The sequence below is a fragment of the Chrysemys picta genome, chromosome 12, assembly GCF_011386835.1.
Source record: "Chrysemys picta bellii isolate R12L10 chromosome 12, ASM1138683v2, whole genome shotgun sequence".
NCBI lineage: Eukaryota > Metazoa > Chordata > Testudines > Emydidae > Chrysemys > Chrysemys picta.
In genome coordinates, this window is record NC_088802.1 from 45,351,407 (window position 1) to 45,377,613 (window position 26,207).

At 40.0% G+C, this 26,207-nt stretch overlaps 1 protein-coding gene across 12 annotated transcripts in view; it reads right to left on the reverse strand.

Moving 5' to 3' along the window:
- The window catches only part of SPAG9 (sperm associated antigen 9), a 107,350-nt gene that overhangs the window by 33,574 nt on the left and 47,569 nt on the right, over positions 1-26,207 (reverse strand). For all 12 annotated transcript variants that reach the window (XM_065562831.1, XM_065562830.1, XM_065562827.1 and 9 more), the window contains 8 exons: positions 22,386-22,539; positions 11,680-11,887; positions 10,798-10,897; positions 8,254-8,375; positions 4,023-4,080; positions 2,373-2,525; positions 2,237-2,288; positions 1,645-1,775 (listed from right to left, as the gene is read on the reverse strand). In XM_065562831.1, coding sequence (XP_065418903.1) covers positions 1,645-1,775; positions 2,237-2,288; positions 2,373-2,525; positions 4,023-4,080; positions 8,254-8,375; positions 10,798-10,897; positions 11,680-11,887; positions 22,386-22,539 — 978 coding nt within the window. The remainder of the gene's footprint in view (positions 1-1,644; positions 1,776-2,236; positions 2,289-2,372; positions 2,526-4,022; positions 4,081-8,253; positions 8,376-10,797; positions 10,898-11,679; positions 11,888-22,385; positions 22,540-26,207) is intronic.

Sequence of the window (26,207 nt, forward strand, 5' to 3'; positions counted from 1 at the left end):
GCGATCAAGCCATGGAAAATTGCAGAAAAGTAATAATGGACCTTATTATTTGCAGGAATAAAGTCTATTTTTCTGCAAATTTTCCGCTGTCGGCCACCAGGGACCGAGAGTGGGGGCCCGGGGCTGACAGCAGCTGCCCAGAGCGGACAGCAGGGGCTCCAGCTCTCAGCACCGGGGTGGCTGCCACTGTCAGCCCCACACACAACGGGGCTCCTGCTCTCAAAATTGCAGTGGAAGCCTAATACTGTGGAATCTGCAATTTCCGGAATATTGCAAGTTGAGTAGAGTCTTAGGCCTGATCGATACTACACAGTTAGGTCAAAGTGAGGCAGCTTACATCAACCTAATTATGTCAGTGTACACACTACAGCCTTGTCCCACCGATGCAAGTCCCCTACTACACAGACATAACTCTACCTCCATGAAAGGCGTAGGGCTTATGTCGGTGTATATAGGGCGGCAGTGTCTGTCTAGACACTGCATTACTCGCATCAGCTGTTGGATGTCTTGCCAATTTCAGGGCTCCATCCTGGAGTCCTGATATTGGCCAGAAAGCCAGGCAGCTAGAGCTGGCTCCCAGCCAGGCTGCACCCGCCCTGCTCCCTGCCAGGCTGCTGCCTGGAGGCTCCCCACTCAGGGAGCAAAGAAGCCCAGGTGGCTGGCTCCCGCTCCCAGCAGGGAGGCAAGAGCCGGGGAGGGGAGTTGGGAAGGACATCTGGGCCCTCATGCCTGCCTCCCGCCCCCTTCAGTCAGTGGAAGTGCTTCTAGTGAGGATGCGCACCACCAACAGAAGGAGGGTAGTGTGCACATCAGCCACCACAGTAATTACTGCGGTAGCTGTAAGTCGACCTAACACAGGTTGACTTAAATCAGTAGTGTAGATATGCCCTCTGTTATAATACAGTAATTGAAAAGTAAATGTTAGATGTAATCATTACACCTGACCACTAGATGGCAATATACTGTGGTATTAACTATTGGATGATATATGGCAGTGTTGTAAGAAGTGGTACAAGGAAGAACTTTGTGTTGAGGTTGGAGGTGAGAAGCCATGTTTAACTATCCAGAAGGAATGCTGTGTAATTTCGCTGAAATTCAGGACACAGTAATTGATTAGGACTATTCTATTTCCAGTCTATTTCTTAAATTTGACAATTCTTCCACCTTTTCAAAGTTATAATAATTGCCTTTTACTAGAGCTGACCAACCAATTCTGATTTATGATCACATCTGGGCCACAGACCAATTTTATTTTATTGTTAGTATGACTGTCTTAGACGACTTGAGTACAAACACACAGTAAGAGAATTCTTCCTGCCCCAAAAACCTAAGGCTGAAAAAAATTATGACGCACTTAACATTACAAGCTCAGAGTCCCTTTGGCTTCAATGGTGTGTGTTTCATACTTGCTTAAATCTTTATGGGATCAGGGTCTAATTTGATAAGAAACAGCAAAAGGGTAAACAGAGGTCCAGAGAGGGGAAGTGACTTGCCCAAGGTCACCACAGGTCAGTGGCAAATCTGATAACAGAATCCAGGTCTCCTGGTTACCGACCAGTGTCCTATCCTCTAAACTACACTGCTCCCCAGAAATCAATCTGCTAACAATACGAAAGAAATATCAAAGGATCTTATGTCATTTACCTTATCATTTCAGTCCATCGCACAGCTTCCTGAAGCTCCATCAGCCGCTCTTTATATTGATTTCTTTCCATCAGGACACGGGCCATTTCAACACGTGTAAAACGTTTCCTCTGAGCAGTGGGAACATCACTCTGCACATACAGAAAGCAAGCTTATAGTACTACAAAGGAATATCAGGGGCATAAAGTCAGCCACCACCTTTCTGCTTAGAAAATAGGGCAATTAACTCAAGTGCCTTGGAGGACTGCAAATGCCACTGAACTGCACAAGGCAAGAGTTGGGTAGCCAGGATTCAAACCATTTTGGGCTCCATAGGCCTAAGACAACACCTTGAACTCCATCCAGAAATCAATAAATAGCTAATGGAAACTAAGTCAAAACCAGTTCACTAAAGGGAACAGGAGGCAGGAAAGGATTAGAGCAGGTTAGTCTAAATAAACTAACATTTTGTTTCCCTGAACTTTTCATCTCTTTCCCACGTGGAAAATAGTTTATATCTTGATTAAGCCATGTAAGTTTCATAGAATTAAAACAATATGATGGAATATTAGAAAAGGGCATGACACAAACTTAGTGTTAAATATATACCTACATCATCATCCTCTTTCGCTTTTTGTCTTGCTTCCTCTGCTTCTGCACGAGCTCTAAAGAAAAAAAAAGATGAGATAACTAAGAGAATCTTTAGCAGATGTTTCTAAACTTTCATGAGGACAGTACTAAACACTCACTTTCTAAGCTCTTCTTCTAATTCCTTGTTCTTCTCTTCAAGCTTCTGCTTGGCTTGTTTTACAGCTTCTAGTTCTCCATGCAGTACATCCTTCTCACAGGTCAGTTCATCCAGTTTTGCTATCAAATCGTTCTTTACCACATTCAGCGCATTTCTATGCAACAAACATTTGGAATACATTTTTATAACAACTCCATTGAAACCTAACAGCACATAGCTTTGTAACACTAGCATAATTTAGCTCCGATACTTAGAAATCTCTGAATAGATAGTGTTGTATGCAGCAACTAGAAATTGGCACTTTCTAAAACAAGCTTAAGAAGTACATGACATGCACCACCACCACTGTGTTGTAAACAGGTGACTTCAAGTGTCACCATCTTCTTTCTAAAGCTGCTAAAAACCTGGAAATAAACATATCCAAATGAAATTAACGTTCAAATTCAAGTAATCTACATAGCAAATAAATTCCTATAGTTGGTTTCAATTCTGAACTGGAACACATTTTCAGCAGCTTGTCAAAACAGGCAGAAAAATAAAAATACTTGACTATAATCATGCTTGAAATGGAAATTACAGTGGCCCAGTGGTACTATTGTATACTACAGATATGTATATAATAGAAGTTATAGGGTGCTGTTATTGTACTAGAAAACAGACTGGCCAGGTTCCTAGGGCTAAAATATTTTTTAAAAAGCATTTACACAGACATCATAGCTCTGAAAATTCCTAAAAGAAAGATCAGCAGCAAAGCCACATATCTTCTGCCAAGAAAACCTACGAAGTAGGGTTGCCAGATGTTCAGTTTAACTGAGACTGGCAGTAACTGGCCTCTGCCACCAGGGTGTGGGAAGAGCAGCAGCTGCTCCTGGGGCCTGGAGGAGCAGCTCTGCTTAGCAGCTGCTGCTCTTTCCGCCCCCCAGCCTGACGGACTGGACTCTAAAGTACCTAACAGCACTATGCATGGAGGGCAGGGGTGACCTATCTGTCCCCCCGCCCTGCTGTGCCCCCATTTCCCCTTCCCATCCCCTTGGTCTGGGGACCCCGTCTGCCCCGATTTCACCTTCCTAGCCCCTTGTTCCCCCGCCCCCCTCCATGCCCTGGTGCGCCCTGATTGGACAGGCAGGCAGGCTCCATGTCAGCTTCTCCTAGCCCAGCTCTGCAGGCAGCAGGGAAGTCCCAGGGGATGGGGGAGCAAGCAATGGGGGTGGGGATGGAGACTGAGTGACTGGGGGGGCGCCTCGGGGGCAGAGGTGTTCGGTTTTCAGGGATTAGACAGTTGGCACTGCACACTGTTCTTGACTTGCTCTTGGAAGCTAGTAGATTACTAAAATGACAAGATTTATTACTCTCTAATTAAAGTTTTTGTATCATTTTAATACTCTGCATACTAACAGGAATGGAGGACACTGGCAGAGTGCAATACAAGTCTACCAAGAAAAAGTATAACTGGTACACTGAAGTGACATTTTAGACAAAAATCAAATACACTGTGCTTCATTCAAGCATACTTTAATGCTAAAGTAAAAATGTCACCATTTGTCAGTGATCCCATATGGCACGGTCCATTTTGGAAAACGATAAAAAGAGTGAGAGCAGAGGGAGTAGGCAGGAAGCACTCCCTAATTAAAAGCTACAGTTTGACACTTACTTGGTCTCTAATAGCTGGGTGTTCTCCAGAATAAGATTTTCAACTTCACGGCCCATTCCTTTCCAAGACAGAGTAAGTGAATAAATTTCAGAAAAAAGAATGAATATTTTTACAACAGAAATCAAATTAAAATGTTTTATTTAAATATGGTTAATCTACATTTTGCCTTTATCTACCTAACAAGATGAATATAGAAGCACTTCACAGAAGGAATGTAAATACTCCCACTGAGCAAATATCTAAAGTTTTCTGTCCCTTCCTTCTCTACTTAGCTTTGCTTTCATCCTTCCCCAGGTGATGCCCAAAGACAGCCCTGGCTAATGACCAATAAAGTCTCTCTGCTGGTTTTCCCCCCCCCAAAATGAATTGCAAGCTTTAGGGAAAGGTTGAAGTACTACTAGGTCAAATAGAACATCTACGCCATTAATGGACAAAAAAATTTAACCATTTACAATGCAAAAATTCAATGAAGCGTTCCTACAAAAGAGGTTAGAGAGTATATTTTATGTTCAAAATGCGCCATTTTTAATACACACAGGACATGCTGAACAAGAACGCTCAGAGATAGTGTGAAAGCCTTGAAGATCTCCCCAAAGCAGATGGTACCTTACCAAAGAAATTACGGTCTTTAAAGCCCATGCATTCCATGTACAGCAAAAACAAGAACAAGAAACATTTAATGTAAGGAGTAGTATGAACGAAAAGCAACAACAAATCAAGAGATTTGTAAGCTGTAAGAGTGAATTAAAGAAAAGCCAGCACAGAAAATATGAAATGTTCTATGATTTGAAGCAGACTGATATGCAAGACATACAGTAAAATAAATGAGTATCACCAAATGAGTTAGCCAGGCATAAACAAAGCTTTATAATGGATTAAAAGGTAATCTTCACTTCTGTGACACGATTTAGAAGCATGGTATTTGGAACAAGTGCTAAACCAATTAATGCAAAATTTAGATGAAATATTCGATTCTGAAAAAAATTCCAAGTTTTGAGTTTAAATGCTTTCAATTGTTTTATGCATCCATAAGGTTCATTAATATTTCTACGAAGTTCCTATAAATTACTGTCTGCATGCTTAAAGAATATTTTAAATAGAATCTACTGTAGAATTTTAAGCTCTGTTTTAGTTTTTAAAATGTATAATGAAACAGCAATAGTAAGTCTTGTTCAGCAGATTATTTTCAAGACAACCAAGCCCAGCATTATGTACACACTGGAGCAATTATGCCAATTAGAGGTTAGCGTTACACAGCAAAATAAAAAAATCTTAAAGAATTACCCTCATTGTAAGAACAGTGTGCACCTCTGGTTTTATCAAGTTCCCTAAACACAGTAATATCTTCCAAAATATTTGATAAGGAAATTTTTATTAAAAATGAACAAATCTTAATAGTAAAAAGTAACATTTAAAATAGGCATGAAGATGAAATTTGTTTAATCTTGTGAATGATTAGTGTATCATATTCCCCTAAAAAAGAGAAACATCAGGTCTCTTATAGAGCTCATTGGACTTTAGATTGAAAGTAGTAAGTTACCTTAACAACATACAAGTTATTTTATCACAGCTCTTTTCACTTTGCCAACAGCTGTAGAAAACTGAGGTTTGCCAGCATCAGGAGGTTTTGCTTGTTTGAAGAATAGCTTTGCTTTTTTTAAAAAAACTGAATTATATATGAAAAGCTATTTTACAAGCGTACCTAGGATGATTTGAACTAAATGCAAACAACTGTTGGGATCCCTACATTGTCAAAAAAGTGGATAAAACACAGCTGGAAAGCCAAAAGGACGCAAGGGCAAAAAAATGTTTCCAAGCAGAAACAATGCGGATAATGTTGTATATGAAAGCAGCAGACAAAGACGCCTAACTGTAGAAGCAATAGTTTTCAAAGTATTTAAAAGCATACACACCAGAATATTCCCCTGGGTATGCAGCCCAAGAGAAAACAGATTAGAGAATCCCAATTAACTAGGTTTTATAGAACTAGAAACTCAATGCTAATATTAATTTAGAATGGAATAATACACTAAAAACCACACTCAATACATTGTAAATAGATGTGGCTAGTGTGTGATGCAAGTTAGGAAAATGTATGTGTCTGAGACAAAAATATCCATGTGCTGTAATGCTACATAAATGAAAATCAATATGATCATATAGAAAAGTTAGTAAGTCAACACATATTTCCACATAACACATGAAAAGCTTAATTACATATATTATAGGAACAGACTTAGTAAAAGAATTGCTCTCTAAACAGAAGTAACAAAATAAACTTTGCCTAAATAATGGCAAGACTGAAAAGGGTGCTCATTTTTGCCCCAGGAAAATGGGGTGCCCAATATGGGGAAAAAAGTGTTATAGATTTAAATAACTATTTTGAAAGATCTACTATGAAGGAGTAGGCACTAAAAGTTGCTGTTAATAGGCTATGAAACTTGATCTCAAGAACCCATTTTTGAATGCAGAATGTCAGTAGCAACTAAAAATTACCAGTGTATGAGGACATGTAAAGTGAGTTATGGATGCCTACCAAAACTAGGAAGAGATGACCACAAAAAACCACCACCACAGTTACCATCGTTGCTTGTGGTCTCAGCAAGGAAGTCCAGAGTATGAGGAAAAGAACAGAACTATTTTCTCCCCTAGTGGTGGTCTTTCCAGACTAGGGACAATGGCAGCTAATAGGTACAACTTGCATTGCTGTTGCCTCTTTAAAATAAAATCAGTTCCAGTGCAACTCTATCCAGTTTTCCCCCACTAAACAAGAAATTCTCAGAAAGTGCATAATGTGAATCACTAGAAATTCAGACTATTCAAAAATACATGTTTGGTCCCTGCAAATTCTACACCACACTTCAGAGAGTCAAACTGCTCTTTATGCTTTCTACACAGCCCATTTTCAGACTCAAAAATCAGCTGCTTCTAAGGGCTTGTCTACACTACTGCTTAAGTCGATGTAATTTACATTGCTTAGGGGTATGAAAAAACAACTCCCCCCCCCCCCCCCCCCCCGAGCGACGTAACTTACATAGACTTAAAACGGTCTACACCACACTATGCTGGCAGGAGACATTCTACCGCTGACATAGCTTCCGCCTCTCGTTGAGCAGGAGTAATTATGTTGACAAGGGAGCACTCTCCCGTCGCCATAATGTGTCTTCACCAGACGCACTGCAGCAGCGCCGATTTAGCGCGGTAGTTAAGACAAGCCCTAAGATATGTTCTCTAATGTCTACTGCCATCTGTTCAATAAAATAAAGTGTGGATGCTTAAATATGGCTCAGTTTTGCTACAGCAAAAGTTTCATGGCACATATTACTGAGTTGTTGCTTTTTGTTAAACACTCGGGGATGCTGAAGTGTTTCTAAATTGTTTGGTTCTCAAACACAACCAACTTGTTTCACCATGCAACAGCAATATACAATCTCCCTCATAGGCAAAATTCCAAATATGAGCAATATAAAAAGCACGGTGAGGCCCAATTTGTTACCCAAAAGATTTTAAGCAATGTTAATTTGATTGTCCAAAACTGAGAAAAAATTGCTTTGTAAGAAACATCCTAATATACGAGGCACTAGACACATTCCTGTGTCATACCATATACAGAGCAATTCAAATACCAAGCACTTTAAAGAACCGATGAAAGGCTGAATTTTAAAGAAGTGTGCTATACCACAGAAAATTCACACTGAACTGTGAGATGGTTTCATTTATCAGTACAGGAAAATGGAGCCTTATTCAGCTTCAGGCAGCAGCAACTAGAAGAATTATCCTAACTGAAGTGAATCAGGGTTTGAACAGTCACCAAGTTTACTATTACATTTGTAATCTTGACTCAAGACCTCAATGAAAATAAAATCTTGGTCTCCACTGAATAATATCCAAATTAATCCACAAAAAATTTAGGCATCACAGCAGAAGCTGGATAGGGCAGTAGAGGTTTAGCAAAACATGGACAAACGGATTCCAGAGTTCTTGTTCCTTTCTTGATACTGACAAAAGTCACTTGAACAAGAAGAAATTTCACACTGAAAGAAACCTAACCATGAAGTAGCACACACATTTATTCTACTTTAATGATACCCTTTCAAGGCCACTGAAATAGAAACTTAATACAATGAATCTTGGTGTATATTTCAGGAAATATATTTAAAGGGAGCTGCAATTACCAGAAATATTCTATAAAAACACAAGCATAATAATTTCTTCAGCTAACTTGTCTTACCCAATAAATCTGCTCCTTCATCCACATCTCCAATTAGACCAGAGCCAGCAGAAGACAGCTCTTCGAAGAGAGATTCTGTATTACGATCAAATGCTTTGTTCTCTATACCTTTGGTAGGCGTGCTAAGCAACAGAATTGAAATTAAAAAAAAAAAAAAAAAAAAAGTCAGAAAATGGAACCAACTATCATTCAAACATTTCACACAGTTGTACAGCAAAGGAAAAATGTGATTTTTAGATGGCTGCTCTATGGTTTGGCTTATAGCTCATTCATTAACACAGAAATGAACTGAAAACCTTGCTGGACATTTCTTAAGTACCTATGTTGGAGGAGTGTACCCCACACAGGCCCTGAAGGGGCTAATGTGAGCCAGAGAGGCCCATTAATATACATAGCAGCACCTAGGAGAGACAAAGCCAGGAAGTTTGTAGCAGAAAATGGGCTGCAGTGATAGAGTCTGCAGTCACTCCCTGCCTTTTCTATCCCCCAGAAAGCAGCCCAGGGAGGCAGCAAGGAGTCTGAGGGAGTAGACCTTGGCTGCCAGCTACAGGGTCCCTGGACTACAACCAAGAGTAAAGAGAGGGCCTGCATTCCCCGACCAGACACCAAGGAAGGTAGTGTGAAATCCCCAGAGATAAGGGATGTAAGAACCATGGAGCCCAGAGACAGACAGAAGACCTCTGTAAGGTCACTAGACCATAGCTGGGCTGGAGATTATTACCTTGGGTTAGGGTTAGGGTGGACTAAAGCCTGACCTGGCTAGAGGGCCAAGTTGCAAGAAGAGAGATGACAGCAGCAACAGAGCAACCTCAGCAGATGGTACCAAGTGGCTTACGAGATTAAGAGCTTGTCCACACCAACTTAGTACTCTCTGAAGTAAGCACACTACGGAACTTTTAGCGCATAATAGCAGGATCCACACTAAAAGACTTAATACACAGCAGACTAGCGCACTATACATTCACGCCCTGCCTTGCTGTGCAGCACGTCTCCATATCCACAAGCCCTCATTGTCATTTTCAAAAGTGACTGAAGCACTTGGGCTCCTAAGTGCCCACTCACTTGCAATGGGGCTTAACATGCTCTCGAAATTTTTACCCTCCATCCTCTCATATAGCAAGGGACTAAGTTCTCAAAAACAGGAGTGTGCTGCTAGTAATGCGAGTGTGGAGTGCATCTGAATTTGTTAACATCTTCAGCAGAAAGCTCTGAATGACATTAGACACTACCCCATCCTCTAGGTCAGTGGTTTTCCAACTTTTTTTCTGGGGACCCGGTTGAATAAAATTGTTGATGCCCGCAACCCAACTGAGCTGGGGATGAGGGGTTTGGGGGGCTCAGGGCTGGGGCAGGGGTGGAGGAGGGGGTCTGGGGTGGGGGTGCAGGCTCCGGGGTAGGGCCAGGGATGAGGGGTTTGGGGTCCAGGAGGGGCTCCAAGTTTGGGGGGCTCAGGGCTGGGCCAGGAAATTGGGGCACAGACTTACCTCCGGCAGCTCCCAATCAGCAGCACAGTGGGGGTGCTAAGGCAGATTCCTGCCTGTCCAGGCAGACCACGCTGTGCCCCAGAAGCGGCCAGCAGCAGGTCCGGCTCATAGGCGGAGGCGTGCGGCTCTCATCCACAGGCACCGCTTCCCCCAGCTCCCATTGGCCAGTTCCCAATGCGGAGCCAGTGCTCAGGGTGGGGGCAGCATGTGGAGCCCTGTGGCCCCACTGCCTAGAAGTCGGACCCGCTGCTGGCCGCTTCCAGGGCACAGTGCGGTGTCGGAACAGACAGGCATTAGCCTGCCTTAGCTGGGCAACACTGCTGACGGGACTTTTAACGGCCCGGTCGGCAGTGCTGACCAGAGCCGCTAGGGTCCCTGGGTGCTGACGAAGGCAGCCCAATGCCTTACATGCTGTGACCCGGTACTGGGTCGCGACCTGAACTTTTACGGACACCTAGAGCAGTGTTTTTCAATCTCCAAATGCCAGAAGCGGAGACTGGACAACAGGGGATGGATCACTCAAGATTGCCCTGTTCTATTTATTCCCTTTGACGCATCTGACACTGGCCACTGTCCGACAGGATTACTGGACTAGATGGACCATTGGTCTGACCCAGTATGACCATTCTTATGACTCTGAAGGATAAATGCTGTGATGATACTGCAACATAAGGGGGTAGACAGGATTTTAAAGGGGTGAGTGAGAAAACCACAAGAATCCAACTTGGAATGAGCCAGTATCCTGAGCCCTTCTCTTAAAAAGATAAGAGCCCTCTTTTGCATATACTCTTAGCTGGGAATGGGAAAACTGCATTTAGCTGTCCTGAGTCCATCACAATATACAGTATCTTGTACATTTGTACTGCAAATGTAGCAATAAAAACAAAACTTGCTGTTATAAGAATTCTTCAGGGAAGAAAAACAGGTCATGGGAACTCATTACGCAACATGTGCTCTCAATCGGTGAAAATTCCAAACAAGTCATGCAAGTTCAAAAGGAGTAACTGCGGTACCTTTTGAAATCCTAATCTGTGTACTCAAGTCACAGTATGAAATTTACCTTGAACCTTTATATCCACTGAGGTCTTTATCCATATCCAGCTCTGGTGTGGACTCGATGATTGCCTGAACTTCAGATTTTTCTTCATTTTCATTAGCACCTGGGGGTGAAGGTGGGGAAGTAATATATATCCATTAACCACATTTAAGAAAAGCTCTGTACATTATTGGCTTAAAGAGAGTCACATGCAGGGATCCTCCTGACAAATTTCATATATTATTGTGGCAAAGCCTCTGAATTGTACAGAATTTGAGTTCATATAGTGGTAATTCTATACCGGCCTCACAAGTTTAAAAAATGATGTCATTCATTAAAATAGGACTAATGAACCAATTCTATTTAACTTTAATTTTAAATTCAATTTTACAACGCCCGGATTTCAGGTTCTTTCTGAAATGGTGACAAATACACACTACTTGGCTCTGCTTGCTGCTAAAACAGGTTGAGCACTGGTTCAGCTACAACTCTCATTAGCAATAGGTAAAAATTTATATTGTAAAGACAAGGCCTTAGACCACGCAATAGTCTCCTAAAGAAAGTGGTGGAAGACTCATTACCTCAAATATTTAAAAGCAGTCAAAATATATTGTAAGGGAAAATCATGAAGGGAGATGGTATTAGCTCATTTAATCTTTCTAGTTTTTTTAAATAACCCCGGAATGTAATTAATACATAGATATACTTCACATTCCATGGAAAATAAGGTGTGAACAGATCAAGAGGTAAATAGTGATCCTCATTTCAACATCACCAGTACTCCACTCCCAAAAGTATGAACACACACTTTTCCCTCCAGGCACCAGTGACTGACTTCGTATTGCATTGCATTGAACTGAATTGCGTATCTAGCAAACTGAACGCTGAACTGTTACAGCAGCTTACCGATGGACACAGTTCTTGTTTCTTGAGCTACCTGCACTTCAATGTGCTTGCTTACATCTGATTTCTTCAGTGTATCTGCACTCTTTGCAAGCCCTTCATTATCCTCTTTCAGGGGAGTTTCAGCAGATAACCCAGGCACATCTGAAGCAGCTGTTGATGCTGGGGTAGTAGATTTTGAGCCTCCTTGACTAACATCAGAAAGTTCATCCTAAAATTGAAAGTTTTATTGTTTACACAATTGTCACAGGCATTCGTTTAAACATGAAGGATTCCAAATGAAGAAAAAGCATGAGTGCATGAACTTATTTCCTGTGCTCACTAGGTTAATTCCATTCAAGTTAAAGCAGTAATTTAGATGTGGTAGAATATGCCGACTCTCATATGAATTGGAACCATTAGATACATCTCCATGATTTTAATATTTAGATTTATGGTATGTATGCTTTAATAAGTAGAACGCTAAAAACAACTTTGCTTGCAAGGTCAAGAAAGAAAGTGTCTCCAAAAGGTACCCAAGACTATCAGCAGTATGAATGGAACTTTATTTGAGCCTCCTTAGGCAACAAACTGGGTGTACCACTTCAAGAAAAAGCATAAAAAAAGGATAACACCCTAATTTACACTACTGTTCTCTGAGAACATTAAGACAGACGAAAAAATAATATTAATATGTCTAAGGAACAGAAATCAGTTTGATATGAAAACTAATCTGATCAAGTTGGTTGCATGGAATCAATCATTTCTATTAATTGCATTTTCATTTACCAATTAAGTCCCCACATCGTGGTGTACTAGGGTGGCTAAATCCTACCTAGCAGAGTAAAAAAGACTACTTCGTTATAGGACTTCCCCTAATGAAAAGACATGTTGAAGCCTTGTCTAGGCTGAACTTTGCGGAAACCTCCCACTGTTACAACTCCAGTGCAGCTCTACCAGTGCTAAGAATAACTAGCACTTATGGACCTCCCTGTCCAGAGCAGCTCTGCACAACAATGGTAAGGTTATCCATCACTAGTATACACTATCATTCCCCTGCTAATTTCCCTATAATTCTCAGGACAGACACTCTTTGGAGACTGCCTGCTAGACATACAGACTCTGAACAGATAGGCACCCAGACTGAGTCGAGTCACCAAACAGACTAAGTGTTCAGTTTTCTACAACAATATCTTGTACCTAGGATCTGCAGCCAGAGATGAGGCACTTCATTTAGCCAACTGGCTTTATATCATATTTTCTATATTAGGCCAAGAATATTTGCTTTTATTCAAGCTATGGGGAACTTTGTGACAACCTGAATTGGGAATATGCGCTAGGTTTTTGTCCAAGGCATAAACCAACCTCTAACCTGAGAGAGGCAAGAATGAGGTACTTAGTCGAAGAGGGTTGCAATTAACTTCTCCAAACAGTGCCAAAAGGGACCTTGGGGCAGTCTAGCACTGATCGAGCAAGAGCCGAACATGACACTTCTAAGGCTTTTTACAGTGACTATAAAGATTAACCATCCTGAGATTGACTTAGAGATTACAGTTTAACCTTTCCAAGGCCTTCTGAAACAAAATTGAAAGAATCAAATAACTTCAAGCAAGCTATTTAAGTATCAGGAAATATGCCTAAAAGCACAACACCGATTTGATCTTGGAAATGCTTTTAAATCAAGACACCAAAAACAAAGTCAAGATTGAAACAGTTTACATTTTGTGATGCACAAAAGATCACGTTGAGGAGAAATTGAATTTGATTATATTAAATGATAATTTAATTAAAAAGCAAATAAAAAATTGGCATATGTAATTGGATATGCAGCACTACCCATTCTTAACACACAAAGGAAGTATAATTAGGATTTCAATCTTCATATTCACATTGGGAATTTTTTGCAAGATGAGATTTTAAAATTATTATTAAAATAGGGAGAAGCTAAACAATGTGAATACTGCCGCTTACAAGGGAATTTTACTGCTGAGGGAACTGAGGGTGAAGAAGACAGTCAAACAAACCGGCACTTTTGAAAAACAAAATATTACACACTTCGGATACAGTATTTTTTAATGATACCAGAACCTAGGCAGTGCTCAATATATGTCACTTACCCCGTTTACCTACTAAAGGGAAATTACAAAAACAGAGGAAAATGTTACTAGTTTCTGAACATTAAATTATACAGACTGCACATAATCTTCAAAAAAATCTGTATAGCTTCTAAAAAGTAGATGGGCATTGTACATGTATAGGAAATTTAAACTGGTGTTTTTTTGTTTTGTTTAATCTCTTACTCACTAGTTACAAGACAGAAAGCCAAATAGGATAGTAAGCAGAACATGTAGCTGCATTTTGGGGAAAAAAAAAAAGACCTTGGGAGGGATAGAGGCGGGATGGTGAGGAGGCTTTAAACAACAAACAGGGTTGTAATCTCAAAAATCCTGAGCATTCTTCCCTTCGCCATTTAATTTTCTGTACAAATACTTCCTGTAACGTCATCCATTGTTTGGTATGCCAATCCAATTCACTTTCTATTCAGAGTAATTGACAGCATGTGAATTTACTGCTGAAATACAACATTACTATTAGAGTGTTCAGACATTTATTCTGTTGTCACTACAATATATGAAGTAACAAGCTGAAGAGGAAAACTGGTTTAATATATTGACTATTTATATGCAGAATTACTCAAAGTTAAAAAAGTTATATGTAATAGAAATAAGGTCATTTCACAAAAAAGTGTAATATATACAAAATAAGAAGTGATACTTCAAGTGTAACTGAAAACCCTTTGTGTATTCAGATTGCTGAAATGTTTGATTTTCCTTCAGACGTGGACTCAACTGTAATTCTTTGTAGTCTCCAACAAGTTAACTAGGTGATCAACAACCTCCCCTTTCTTTTCAAGTACATTTTGGTAGTTAAACTATGAATCCAGATCTTCTTATGCTTACAGATTTTTATTACAGCTGCACCAAAAAGCCCTGATCAGGATTGGGGCTCCATTTTGCTAAGCACTGTAACAATACATATGAAAACAGTCTCTGGTAAAAAAGATGACAATCTAAGAAAAGTGGGCTACAAATGGTGTGAGGGGGATTGCACTGAATATGTTTAAAATATATACTTTCATACCTATGTATCTATGCACATGTTCCCTGAGAATTATAATAATATAAAGTACCTACTATCCCCATCACCCCTGAAGACATCACCTAAAGGTAAACCCTAGTGATATTTCTGAAGTTGAACCACACAATTTTGATATAAATATGGAGATGGCTTTGCAAAAAGCAATTAACATTGAATTTAAAATAATTAACTCCACAAGGCTGCCATCTTCCATGTCACGTGTGCCTCTCTATCACAACTGATCTTCCCAGTTTTTTATGAAACAATCACTGGGATCCAGAAAGATAATTGCCACATTGCACCAAATTAGACAAATGGTCAAATCTATTCTAGTATTCCATCTCGCACTGTTGCCAGTACCAAATACTTCAGAGAAAGACAAGTTCTCCATGATGGGCAATTAATGCAGTATCACACACCGGGAAAATATTTCCTCTTAACTCCAGGCAGTCAGTGACTAGCTTGTGTCCTGAAGCAGGAAGATCAATATCCCTATAATATTTAAGTATCTAATATAATTAGATAGTTTCATTAACCATATGTTTAATTGTTCTTTGCCACCATTTCTTGTGGCAATGAGTTCCAAAGACCGTGTTGTGTTAAAAATGTCCTTTTTAAATTTGTCATTTTAACTTTGTTACGGCTGAGTTGGAACCAAGTGGTATAGCTGGAGGTCTACTGTGTCACATGTACATATTGACTAACCCTGAACGGGTTCAAATTAATAGTTTGTCTGTCCACTATGTTTAAAAGATGCTTTCTAGATCCCTAACTAGTCTAGAAAATAGTTTTAACACACTATCTTGTTTGTTCCTGCCACAAGTTTGTTTCATGAACCTGCTCAAGCAAGCAGTTTTAGCCTCAGTTTAGATTGGACTATTGTAAATATTCACATACTGAAGTGTATACAGGAGTTTTCATACTGAGGACCCTTGGGCTCACAGGTATTTGGGCTTAGGGCCTCCACCTGGATGCTGCTCATTCAAACACAAATTATGGGTACTGTGTAATAAATAGACTTTCAGTTGTACACCTTCAGGTGTGCATCTAGATTAGTCTAACTCAATACATCTCAAACATGAAGACAACACACACCTCTCCCCCACACATCTCATCTTACTTATGAAATGTACATGTTTTATTTGGCATCTGTGTAATTACTACTCTGGGCTCCCTCTCATCCTTTAAACTCGACTCTTGAGAAAAATATTCAAGAACCAGAATGGTTACACAGCCTTCAGAACAGCAGACCCATGAATACAGAGTTTTTCACATGAGTAACCAGGCTTAAAAAAATTATCCAGCATTTATTAGCCTGGGGACCAAAACCACTATTCAAGGTGAAATATACCTGTACTGCCATGTTCTGAAACCCAATCCCTCCTCGTTCATCCGCAATTCCAAGGAATAAACAATTATGTATTTGATAAGATATTCTGCATTTATCTGTAGTACACATTAAATAGGAACAGAATATATTCTGTATGTAACTTACTATGCCTCTCGATTTTATTTTACCGTATTTCCTTCACTCCCACTTCCTCAGCTCCTTACTAAAGCCTAAACCTGCTCCTGCATTTGCCACATGTTATTTCTAATTCTCTCCCGCATATATCCCTTTTGCTTTCCCAACACTGCTTTCTGTTGTGTCTCCTTTATTTTCCATCCCATTTCCCTCCCGCTCCTCCAAAAAAGTGGACTTTGGTGCCAGAGAGAGTGGAGGGATAAATTAAGATCCAACCATCACCCACAGAAACACACCACACCCAGCCTTGCCAATCATCCATCCCTTCATACATAGGGCTTGAAAAGTTTACTGCACCCCAATAACCAGAAGTCTAAATTAGATCATTTAATTAGACGAAGGGCCTCATTGTCTAGGGGCAACATGAAGCTAGGAAGCCAACCTCCCCACCAGCTTGTGCTTTGTACTCCTACTAGGGTGCTCTCCTTGGATCCTGCTCAGAGGCTCCATCCTTTATGGCCTCCATTTAGTAAGTGTGAAATCTGAAGCCTTCCTACCTTCCAGCAGCCAGCAGTTTAAGAGGGAGTTCTGTTTCCCCACTCCTAATCCAGAACCTCTAGACTACTGCAAAGGGAGGACATCCTCTACTGAGCTGACCCTATAACAACCTTTTTATAAAGCTTTCCTTTAACCTGCCTCTGCTTACGGCTGTCCCCCAGCCAGCAGCAAAAATCTGACCTGATCCACAGTGTCCTTAATAGCAGCAGTAAAGTTTACTAGAGGCTTGTTAATTTCACTGTGTGGTTGAGCTCTACCAGCAGCAAAGATGCTGGTGCTATCTAAGGATTTAGACAGGCAACAACTACTTTGTACTCTATTGTTTGGAAGGGGTTCTCTGCAATCATAAGTGAAAAGCAAAACTTACTGTAAATGCATAAATTAACAGTATTTTCTCCAGATGAAGTTCCTAGTCATATGAATTTTTCAAGCCCTAATGATCCATTTAGCACTTTCAGGTCCTGCCCCATCAATGATATCAAGCCTCATCTTACCATATTCTTTACTAAATACTAAGAGTTCACTGTACTGAGTTACAGATGTAATTCCAAATTTTGAACATCTGAAACAACTTGCTGTTAATAAAGTCTCCAATTGTTTTGAAGTGTCACAGTTGCTTGCATTGTCTCCATATACCAATATCCTTCATCACAAATTTAAAAGTGACCAAGATGGGAAGAGTGAATATTTGTTAGTCTCTCAGTGAATCAACTGGAGAGTATAACACAGCATGTGTAACACCTGACTATTGGAATCTCTGACGGATTCCAAGAATATGTACGTTCCACCCCAAAGGATACTCAGAAAGTCATGAAGCCCAAAATTAAGGAATTATGGCAAACAACTGAAGTCCATTTTCTAAAAAGGCTACATGATTAAATATTATAAGCTGCCTTTTGAATGTTAACTTGTGGTAGATTTTTTTTTTTTTTAAGGTTAAACAACTGGATAATGATTCATATTTTAACAAACAAGTAATGAAGGGAGGAAATTGTACTCTTACCAAGCGAATCCAGAGTTCACCCACACAGGGAATAAAACCTCAACATGAATGTTGGCTCTGTTCAAACATTTCTCCAACTCTGTATTCCGAATGCATCCACTGAAGAATGCAGCACACACTGACCATTGACTTTAGCACACAAAAAGCCCTAAACAAATGGCTTGATTGACCAACAGAAAGTGGCTGTGAAGAAAAAGGGTCTCAACTGATTTTGAATCAATTGTTTCCAAAAATTATAAGGGACTAACCAAGGGTTTCCGTATAATTCAATTGTTTTGCTATAACTACTTAATTTCTTCCCTTGCATCTGGAAACTGGATTTATCACTAGATTCAACTGATAGCAATATATGCTCCAGAAATCAGTGAGAGTTAAATGTAATTCCATTAAGCAGGAATGAGTCTAAATATTTTCCCCAAATATTTTAAAAATTTGAAATAATCAAGTTGTATTTTGTAAGCAATGTTTCCTAAAGACTTTTTTCATGGAACTAAGCTGTGTATTTAAAATTAGGTCACTACGTTTGTAGAGAACTAAATAGTGGTTTGTATGCAATGCAATCAGAGTAGGGATAGAAGGAAGCAATACACAACTGCATCTTGTCTTCCAATGGCACCCAATATTGTCCTTACTGTACAAAGTTCCAGAATATCCAGATAAACCCTTGTCTGTGTTGCTCCTGGGCACCTACACGGAGATGTTTTTAGGTGTACCATTCTGCATCCTTCAAATGCTACTGCATGAATAAAAATGCATGTACACCTCTACCCTAATAGAACACAAATTCTGATGTAATGTGGTAAAGCACCCGGGGGGGGGGGAGGGGGATGGGGTGTGTGCACGCCAGCCGATCAAAGCAAGTTCAATATAACACAGTTTCGCCTATAACGCGGTAAGATTTTTTGGCTCCCGAGGACAGCGTTATATCGGGGTAGAGGTGTATTTGAAAGCAGTAGTACAAGACACTGGCAAGATACATCATGTTAAAAACTATAATAGAGAGAAATTAATATTCGACTCTTAATAGTGACTGCAGTGTATCATGCCATTCCACAGGATCATTTATTAAATACAGGCACTGTGCTTGGTACTGTGTAAGAAATAATAATATCTAACTTACAGATATGGTCCCTGCCCTAAGGCACTTAGTCTTGTAACTAGACTGAGATGTGTATATATAGAGCAGCAAAATTGTGCATGCAAGGTAGCCATTTTTAAGTGTATACAAGTTAATATTTTTAAAAGGACTAATGCCAAGAAATATAATTTGACAATATGAAGTGACAGGTATTGTTTTCTGGAGGGGACAGAATGAGATCCGAAAACCTCCCTTTATAACTCAACTCCATCCACTCTTAAGTCACATGTCTCTAACATGTATTTCAGCAAAGCAACTCCTTCTAAAGCCTGTCAATTTCTGAATTAATGAAATTGCCATGGGGAAATATGAATACAGAGGATTACTTGGGGGAATGCAAGACAAATCTGACCCCTGAAAAGGGTACAGTAGCCTGGAAAGGTTGAAAACCACTGTACTATAGTATTTCTGTTCATGGATTGCAAAAGGACAAAGCTTTCACAGAGTCTTCTGATCCTTTTTCTTTTTCAGTTTTTGTATAATCAGGATCATGAAGTATGCTATAGTTTAGACAATGCTTTATCTCCTGAGTTGGGGTACTTAACCACTTGTGAAGAGGCATCTGTTTTTGTACCTCCAAAAGTAGAAGAGTTCATTAGTGATAAGGCCCTTGTGACACCCTGACACCCCAATATCCTAATTACATGACAGTGGTGAATATGTTTTGTACAAAGTACGTCTGGTGAGGTATTCTAAAAGTCTTGATCTGCTAGACATTAATATCTTGTTGGATTGTACGTGTTATCGTTGTATGTGAAATTATGAAGTTTGGCTATGTATGTGTTACTGAAACATGTGAGGTTGAAAGCACCCACAAGCAGCCCTCCAGGTACAACAGTAAAAAGGCCAAATAATGTTAATGGCTTATTGAGGAAATGCACACAAGCACAAGGATTACCCCATGAACTGTATACAATGGAAACCTCTCAGAGATAGCACTACACAATGGGAGCTATTTGAACGATCACAGCAAAAGAGCTTTCCAGCAAATGGGAAGAAGATATAAAAGGGGGACAGTGACATCATGGGGTGGACTGACTCTCTCGCTCTGCAACAACACACCTGAAAACACCTGAGGAGCAACACCTGTGGGAAGTGATGGTCCCAGGCTAGAAGAATCTTTAGCCTGTGCATGAAAACCTGGGAAAGCCAAGGCAACTTGTGCCTTAAGAATCTACCAGCCTGTTTATCACTCAGGGTGAGAATTTGCTAATTTATATCCTACCTATCTAGTGTCTTAAGCTCAGTTGCATTTTGTATTTATTTATTTACTAAGGTAATTACTTTGATCTGTTTGCTATCCCTTATAATCATTTAGAATACCCTTTGTTTCTCTAAACCAGTTTGAAATTCATAAATGGGGATAAAAAGCTGTGCATATCCTCCTCCACATTGAGGGAGGGAGTGAATTTCATGAGCTTACGCTATACAGTTTTCTGTGCAGCGCAAGACAATACAATGTTGGGTTTGCATCCCAGAGGGGGAGTGCACTGAGTAACGGGCAATCCCCTAGCTGAGTTTTCTCATGCAAAGCTGATTTCAGTGTGTCTTTCTGCAGCTGTACACGTCCCTATGTGTGCGCGCGCTAGAGGCGGCTTGAGGGCCTGGCTCAACAGGACAGTGTGAGGGAGGCCAGGCTGGTGGAATGGGCGGGCTCAGTGGTACCCCAGTACATCCAGTGGCACGCCGAAGGCGGGTGGGGGAGCGCCATAGCCCTTTCTAATAGGATAGGAGAAAAGGTTAGCCATGTGGTATAGTCTCAGTCTTGCTCTCACTTCCTGGACTGACAGAGTGATGGCGGTAGTGCACACAGTCCATCACAGAAGGAGTGTCTCACGAATCCAGTAGTTTAGGCACCTGGTTTTTAGGCCAATTTAAATTATCAAAGGATCAAGCATCTAGGGAGCCTTATTCTTCCAAGAAACTGTTGGAAAGCACATATTTGGTGAACTTGGATTAGAGGACAAACCCTGTGGGCATAGCAAACCCCACCGGATTTATGATCCTCATATTCAGGCACTAACAATTAAGGTCTTCAGCCATTTCAATAAAAAGAGCCCAAAAGTTAAATAGTGAGTAACAGAGTTAAAGAGGACAACCTCTGTCATTCCATTAATCAGATTTCTTCTTCCTTCTGAAATGCTGTAATCAGATGGTATCTTGACAGAAAGCAGCTGTAAAATCAGACTATCTGAACTAGAACTGTACAGTTCTTTCCAAATTGTATGTGAGGCAGAAAGCTTATTAGTTCTATAGAGGCTTTGAGATATCAAAGTCCTTTTGAATGCTCAAAAAAAAATTACATTATATAGTTTTAATCTTCCCAAAAGACATCTAAAGAGGGAAGGGTCATTCAGATGTTCCTTCATCTTTTTATGGCACCAGTACAGGATTATATTTAAACAGATCAAGGGGAGAACACCTCAAATTCATTTGGTATTTTTAAAAATTTATAAAAAACCCTTTCAGGAATCTCATATTAAAATTAGAACTATTTTCGTCCTCTGAGACACATCACTGAATATTAGATGTAATATTTTAATTTTAAACTACGAGCACTAGAATTACACAAATTTTATATACAAATATACACATGTATGTCACAGTACTTGAATACTCAAAGTTTTTCATCCCATAGAATATTAAATTCCCAAAACTGTTTATACCAGGGGTCTCAAACTCAATTTACCTTAGGGACAGTGCCAGTCCTCAAATCCCCCCAGCGGGCTAACATCCTGCCCCCCAAAAAACTCCACCCCCCACTGGGTAGGGGATTGGGGTACAGGCTCTGGGAGGGAGTTTGGGGGCAGGAGAGGGGAGGGGGTGAAGACTCTGGGAGGGAGTTTGGGGGTGCGGTGCTTACCTGGTGCTCCAAGGCAGGGCGGGGGGGCCTCCACGTATTTCTGCCCCCAGGCACCACACCCGCAGCATCCCATTGCCCTCAGAGGTACAGCTGGAACGAGCAGGCAGACGCTGCTCAGTTCCGCTGTGCTGCCGGGGCCCCTAAGGGGGGAGTGCCCGGGGGTGGCAGGTGGGGGCAAGGGAGAGATCCGGCACCAAAACTGCTGGAGCCCCGTGGCTTGGGAGTTTGAGACCCAGGGTTTATATGGTCTATCCAGTCTGTAAATACTGGAATTGCAGGCCTTAAAATTTGTTACCTATTTAGAAAAGAAAAAGATCTCTGAAATAGCAGGAGACAGATCTTGCATTCCCACCCCATGTTGGAAGTGCAGCCCAAATCCCCATTCACTGAGCACACACAGTTCCTTTTAAATACAAGACTCACTCAAAGTCACATGCAATAACTGACGCATTGAGGAGTTTATATAACCGGAGGACGACAGTTCAGCCTTTCCAGTAATGTAGTTATCACCGACAATGTACTGAATCCATAAGATGCAAAACAAACCTGAAAACCAATAGCTCACCTTTAGGCTGGTGTGGGAGCGTGGCTGGCTTAGCTCATGGAATTTCCAGTGCTCTGACCCAGGTGTTTCCCCTCCTTCTCTTTGAGTCTCAGGTGTAAGCAGTGCATCTCCTGGAGGTAATGGGAAGATGCCCAGTGATATAGGACGCTCTTTTCTGTTTGAAAAAACAAAACCAAACCAAATTTCATGAGCTTCAATTTCACACACTCACTTCCTATGCTATACCTGCTTCTGAATATGGCAAGGAAACAGAATTTAGATTCAATCATGCATACTGTATTTCCCATTATACACACATGCAAGTATACACAGTTTGCATTATTTTATTTAGTAATTCCTCAGATTCTGCTTATGTATTCCAAAAGTTTGAGTACTTTAGACTGATTTAACAGATTCCAGTTTTGAACTTTGTGCAGCATTTATGCTGGACATCCCATAGTCATTCCAGGTGGAGAAGACTAAAAATTTCAATATGAAATAATTGTTGGACCATGAACATCAGAATCAATGTTTTAAAAGTCTAATTTTCTTCTTTAATTCAGATGAAGCGCTAGCAATCCAATTGCATTCAGAAGCTACGTTTGAAAATGCATTTCTCATTTGCTCAACTGTTGTACAGCTCCACAACTTCTGTAATGATCAACTACTAAATCCAGACAAATCTTTTCTACTTTCCCATCCACTTCAAGCAAAAACTCCTTATCTTGAAGGATAACTCATATCTACTCTTAAAAGCATTTCACATTTACAAGTACAGTTTGTACATCTAAAAAGTACAGTTTGTACTCTGCTTAGCTGTACAGTTTGTACTCTGCTTAGCTGTATGTTCTGTGAACAGGAAGACCTGTTATTAGAATTGGAGGCTCTGAAAATTAGGGGACTATTTTTGGAATGGACCAAAATTAAGTTTACAGCTTAGTTTGTAGGAGAGAAACTATACAAAACCACTTTTCCAGTTAAACATTCAGATCTTATGGTGATATTACTGAAGTTTTCAATCTTGGTGTGCTTAGATAATTACAGTTCCCAAATTAACAAATATGAGATGCAGGAAGCCTAAGTTGAGATATGAATTTAGATAGCCTTTTTAATACAGAGACAGAGATGTCAGCAGTTACAGAATTAGCTTTTTTTTTTTTAAATCATCAATAGTACCAATATTACATAGGGCACTGAGAAAACTGGTAGCAGAGAGGTCTGTCAGGGGCCCAGGACGAAGTTCACGGAAGGTTTTAATCCTCATATTACCTGTCATATTACCATAGCTGGCTATTCTATATTCAAATGTTAAACTAGATAATACAATCAAAAGTAACCTAAAATACACCAGAAAGCACACAGAATTCCACAGACTGGCATGAAGTGGGTCCTATCTCTCCCAAGATCCTTGGGCTATTTGGAAAAGGGTCCCTTGAAGTATTTTGAAGTGTTGGCACCTGTGTATGGGAACACAGCACCAAAAACTAAATATTACTTTACAGCAGAGAAGCCTAGTGAAAGCCAACAGATTTCACCCTCCTCTTCATGGAGAAGACAATTTGGGAGACCCCAAAGACTCATCTCGAAGAGCCTTCCCAAAAATCCCAGGACTGATACTGTGTCCAGTGGTGTGATCACAATGAATAAGGCCAGATTATATCTGGGGAGAAACAAAAATGTTAGAAAGTCATCTGCAGAATGATGTGGCCAGCTCTGTAAAAGAATGTCAGTGTCTGACACTTAACTGAAGAAAGTTAAGATGAAGCAAAACATTTGCTTGGTCAAAACAGCATGATCCAAAAAGTATGTGCAGTTAAGCACCACTGCCAAAAGTAAAGCCATTGTTAAAGTTAGAGATAAGTTTACCAAAGGTAAGAGGTAGAGACAGTACACAATGACTGCAGAAAATTGAGCTTTGCACTACAAAGCAGGTAAAAGTATAGTCCATAAACTAGTGGGCACCTCTGAATGAAAAAACCAAGGTAACTGTTTTCACAGTGATTATGGAGACTCAAGTCTATAGTATTGACTTGTAAAATGGCCAGGGCCCTATCTACATTAGCCAGGACAACTTCATAGTCTGCTAGCAAGACCTGTGTTGCAACACTAAATGTAGCCAAGGGAAGGTCCATGCTCCTATGCAAAGGGGGCGAAAAAAACTTAAGTAAAGATAGTCAAGAAGTGCTTGTACTTGGGGCCCAAGAAGCAACAGGTCCTTTTGAGAACATTCACTATGTCTGGAGAATAATTTTCTCAAGAGATTAAAAACTTTTAGGAAGTTAAGGAAAATGCCTGAACAAGCACCTTGTGAGTACCAATATAGGAAAGATCATGAGGTACCAAAAAAAAACAAAAAAAAAACAAAAAAAAACAAAAAAAACCACAAACAAACAAACAACCCAAAGATTCTGCACTAGGAAACTAGTACACACAGGAGATCTCTGGGTAGGCTCTTAACCAATACAGAAAGACAGCTGGACATTCAATCAGCATTAATACAGTTAAGCACAGATAATGTGAAGCAAATGAAAAAAAGCAAAAGCAATCAAGGCCACATAGATAAAAAGTATTGAAATGGTCAGGTTATGCTGGAACAGTAACAACTTTGAAGAAAAAAAAACCTTACTAAATAGTTGCAGAACTAAACAGAAGTTTTTTCTACAACAGCAGGAGTCCTTGGAATCTATTCAAGTACTTCCTTTGTTTAGCATTCCCACATTTCTAATACATGTGGGGGGGGGGGGGGGAGGAGAAGATACACACACTTAGTTCTCATTTCAAGTATTGATTTTCTGGAAAAAAAATCCAGTGCCAAAAATCAAGTTGGACCCCTTTCAGTTTAAAAGACAGCTCACATTAAAGCATGCTCTGTGAGAGGCCCTTAACTTTGGAAACCATCTTCTGAACCAATGGTCCAAAAAAGCCCAGACCTGTTTATCTTCAGGGTATGCTGCAAAACCTTCTATACAGGCTTTTAAGGAGCGGAGTTTAATGGGGGAGAGGATTATGGACTAAGAAGGGAGATGGGGAATCCTCAAAAGAAAAATTCTTTCTTCAGTTGGGCTCACTTTGTTTGGGGGAGGAGAGGAAATTAGCTGGATTGTCATTTTTAAAATTATAGTCACCTATAGCAAATAGACGTCTTATATGTACGGTATCAAAATCAAAATCCATGCAAGGGAGAGGTCATTAAGTTCTAAGGGTGTCTGTCTTCCCTTCTGACAAGCAAGATCTTCTCCCACTAAAAATAGGGTATACATTTGTTTGTTGGTGGGATGGGGAAGAGTCCCCCTTTCAGTTTCCAAGAAATATCTGGAAAAATGCCATTTCGCTGAATTAAAGTCAGACAGTATAATTTACTTCCTAAACAACAAATAAAAGTATTTATTTAGTCTTTACTTCTTTTAACAGTGGCTTACTGAAATATTATAGCTTTACTAAGTATTTTTGCAGCCACTCTACATTATATCTTTTTGATTACATAAATATTCAAGTTAATATATTATTATATATTCAAGACCATAATGCTTTAACAATTTTCTACAATTTTTTCCTTCACACTAGCTAAGAAAATCAACTACACAGCCTTTAAAAAGACTGGCTTATTTACATACTAATATAGTTCTAAAAGTTAACCAAAAGGCTCTACTAAAAAGACAGCACAATTTCTGAGAAAGACTTGAAATATAAATATTAACTTGAAAAGTGATGACATGCTACTAAGAGATTATTTTTTTACACTAATGCTATCGGCTAGATAAAGTGTTAGAGTTCAGACTTTTTAAACCTAAAAAAGTAAAATATTTTGCTTTACTTTTAAGGTATAAGGCCTTAGTAGTTGAT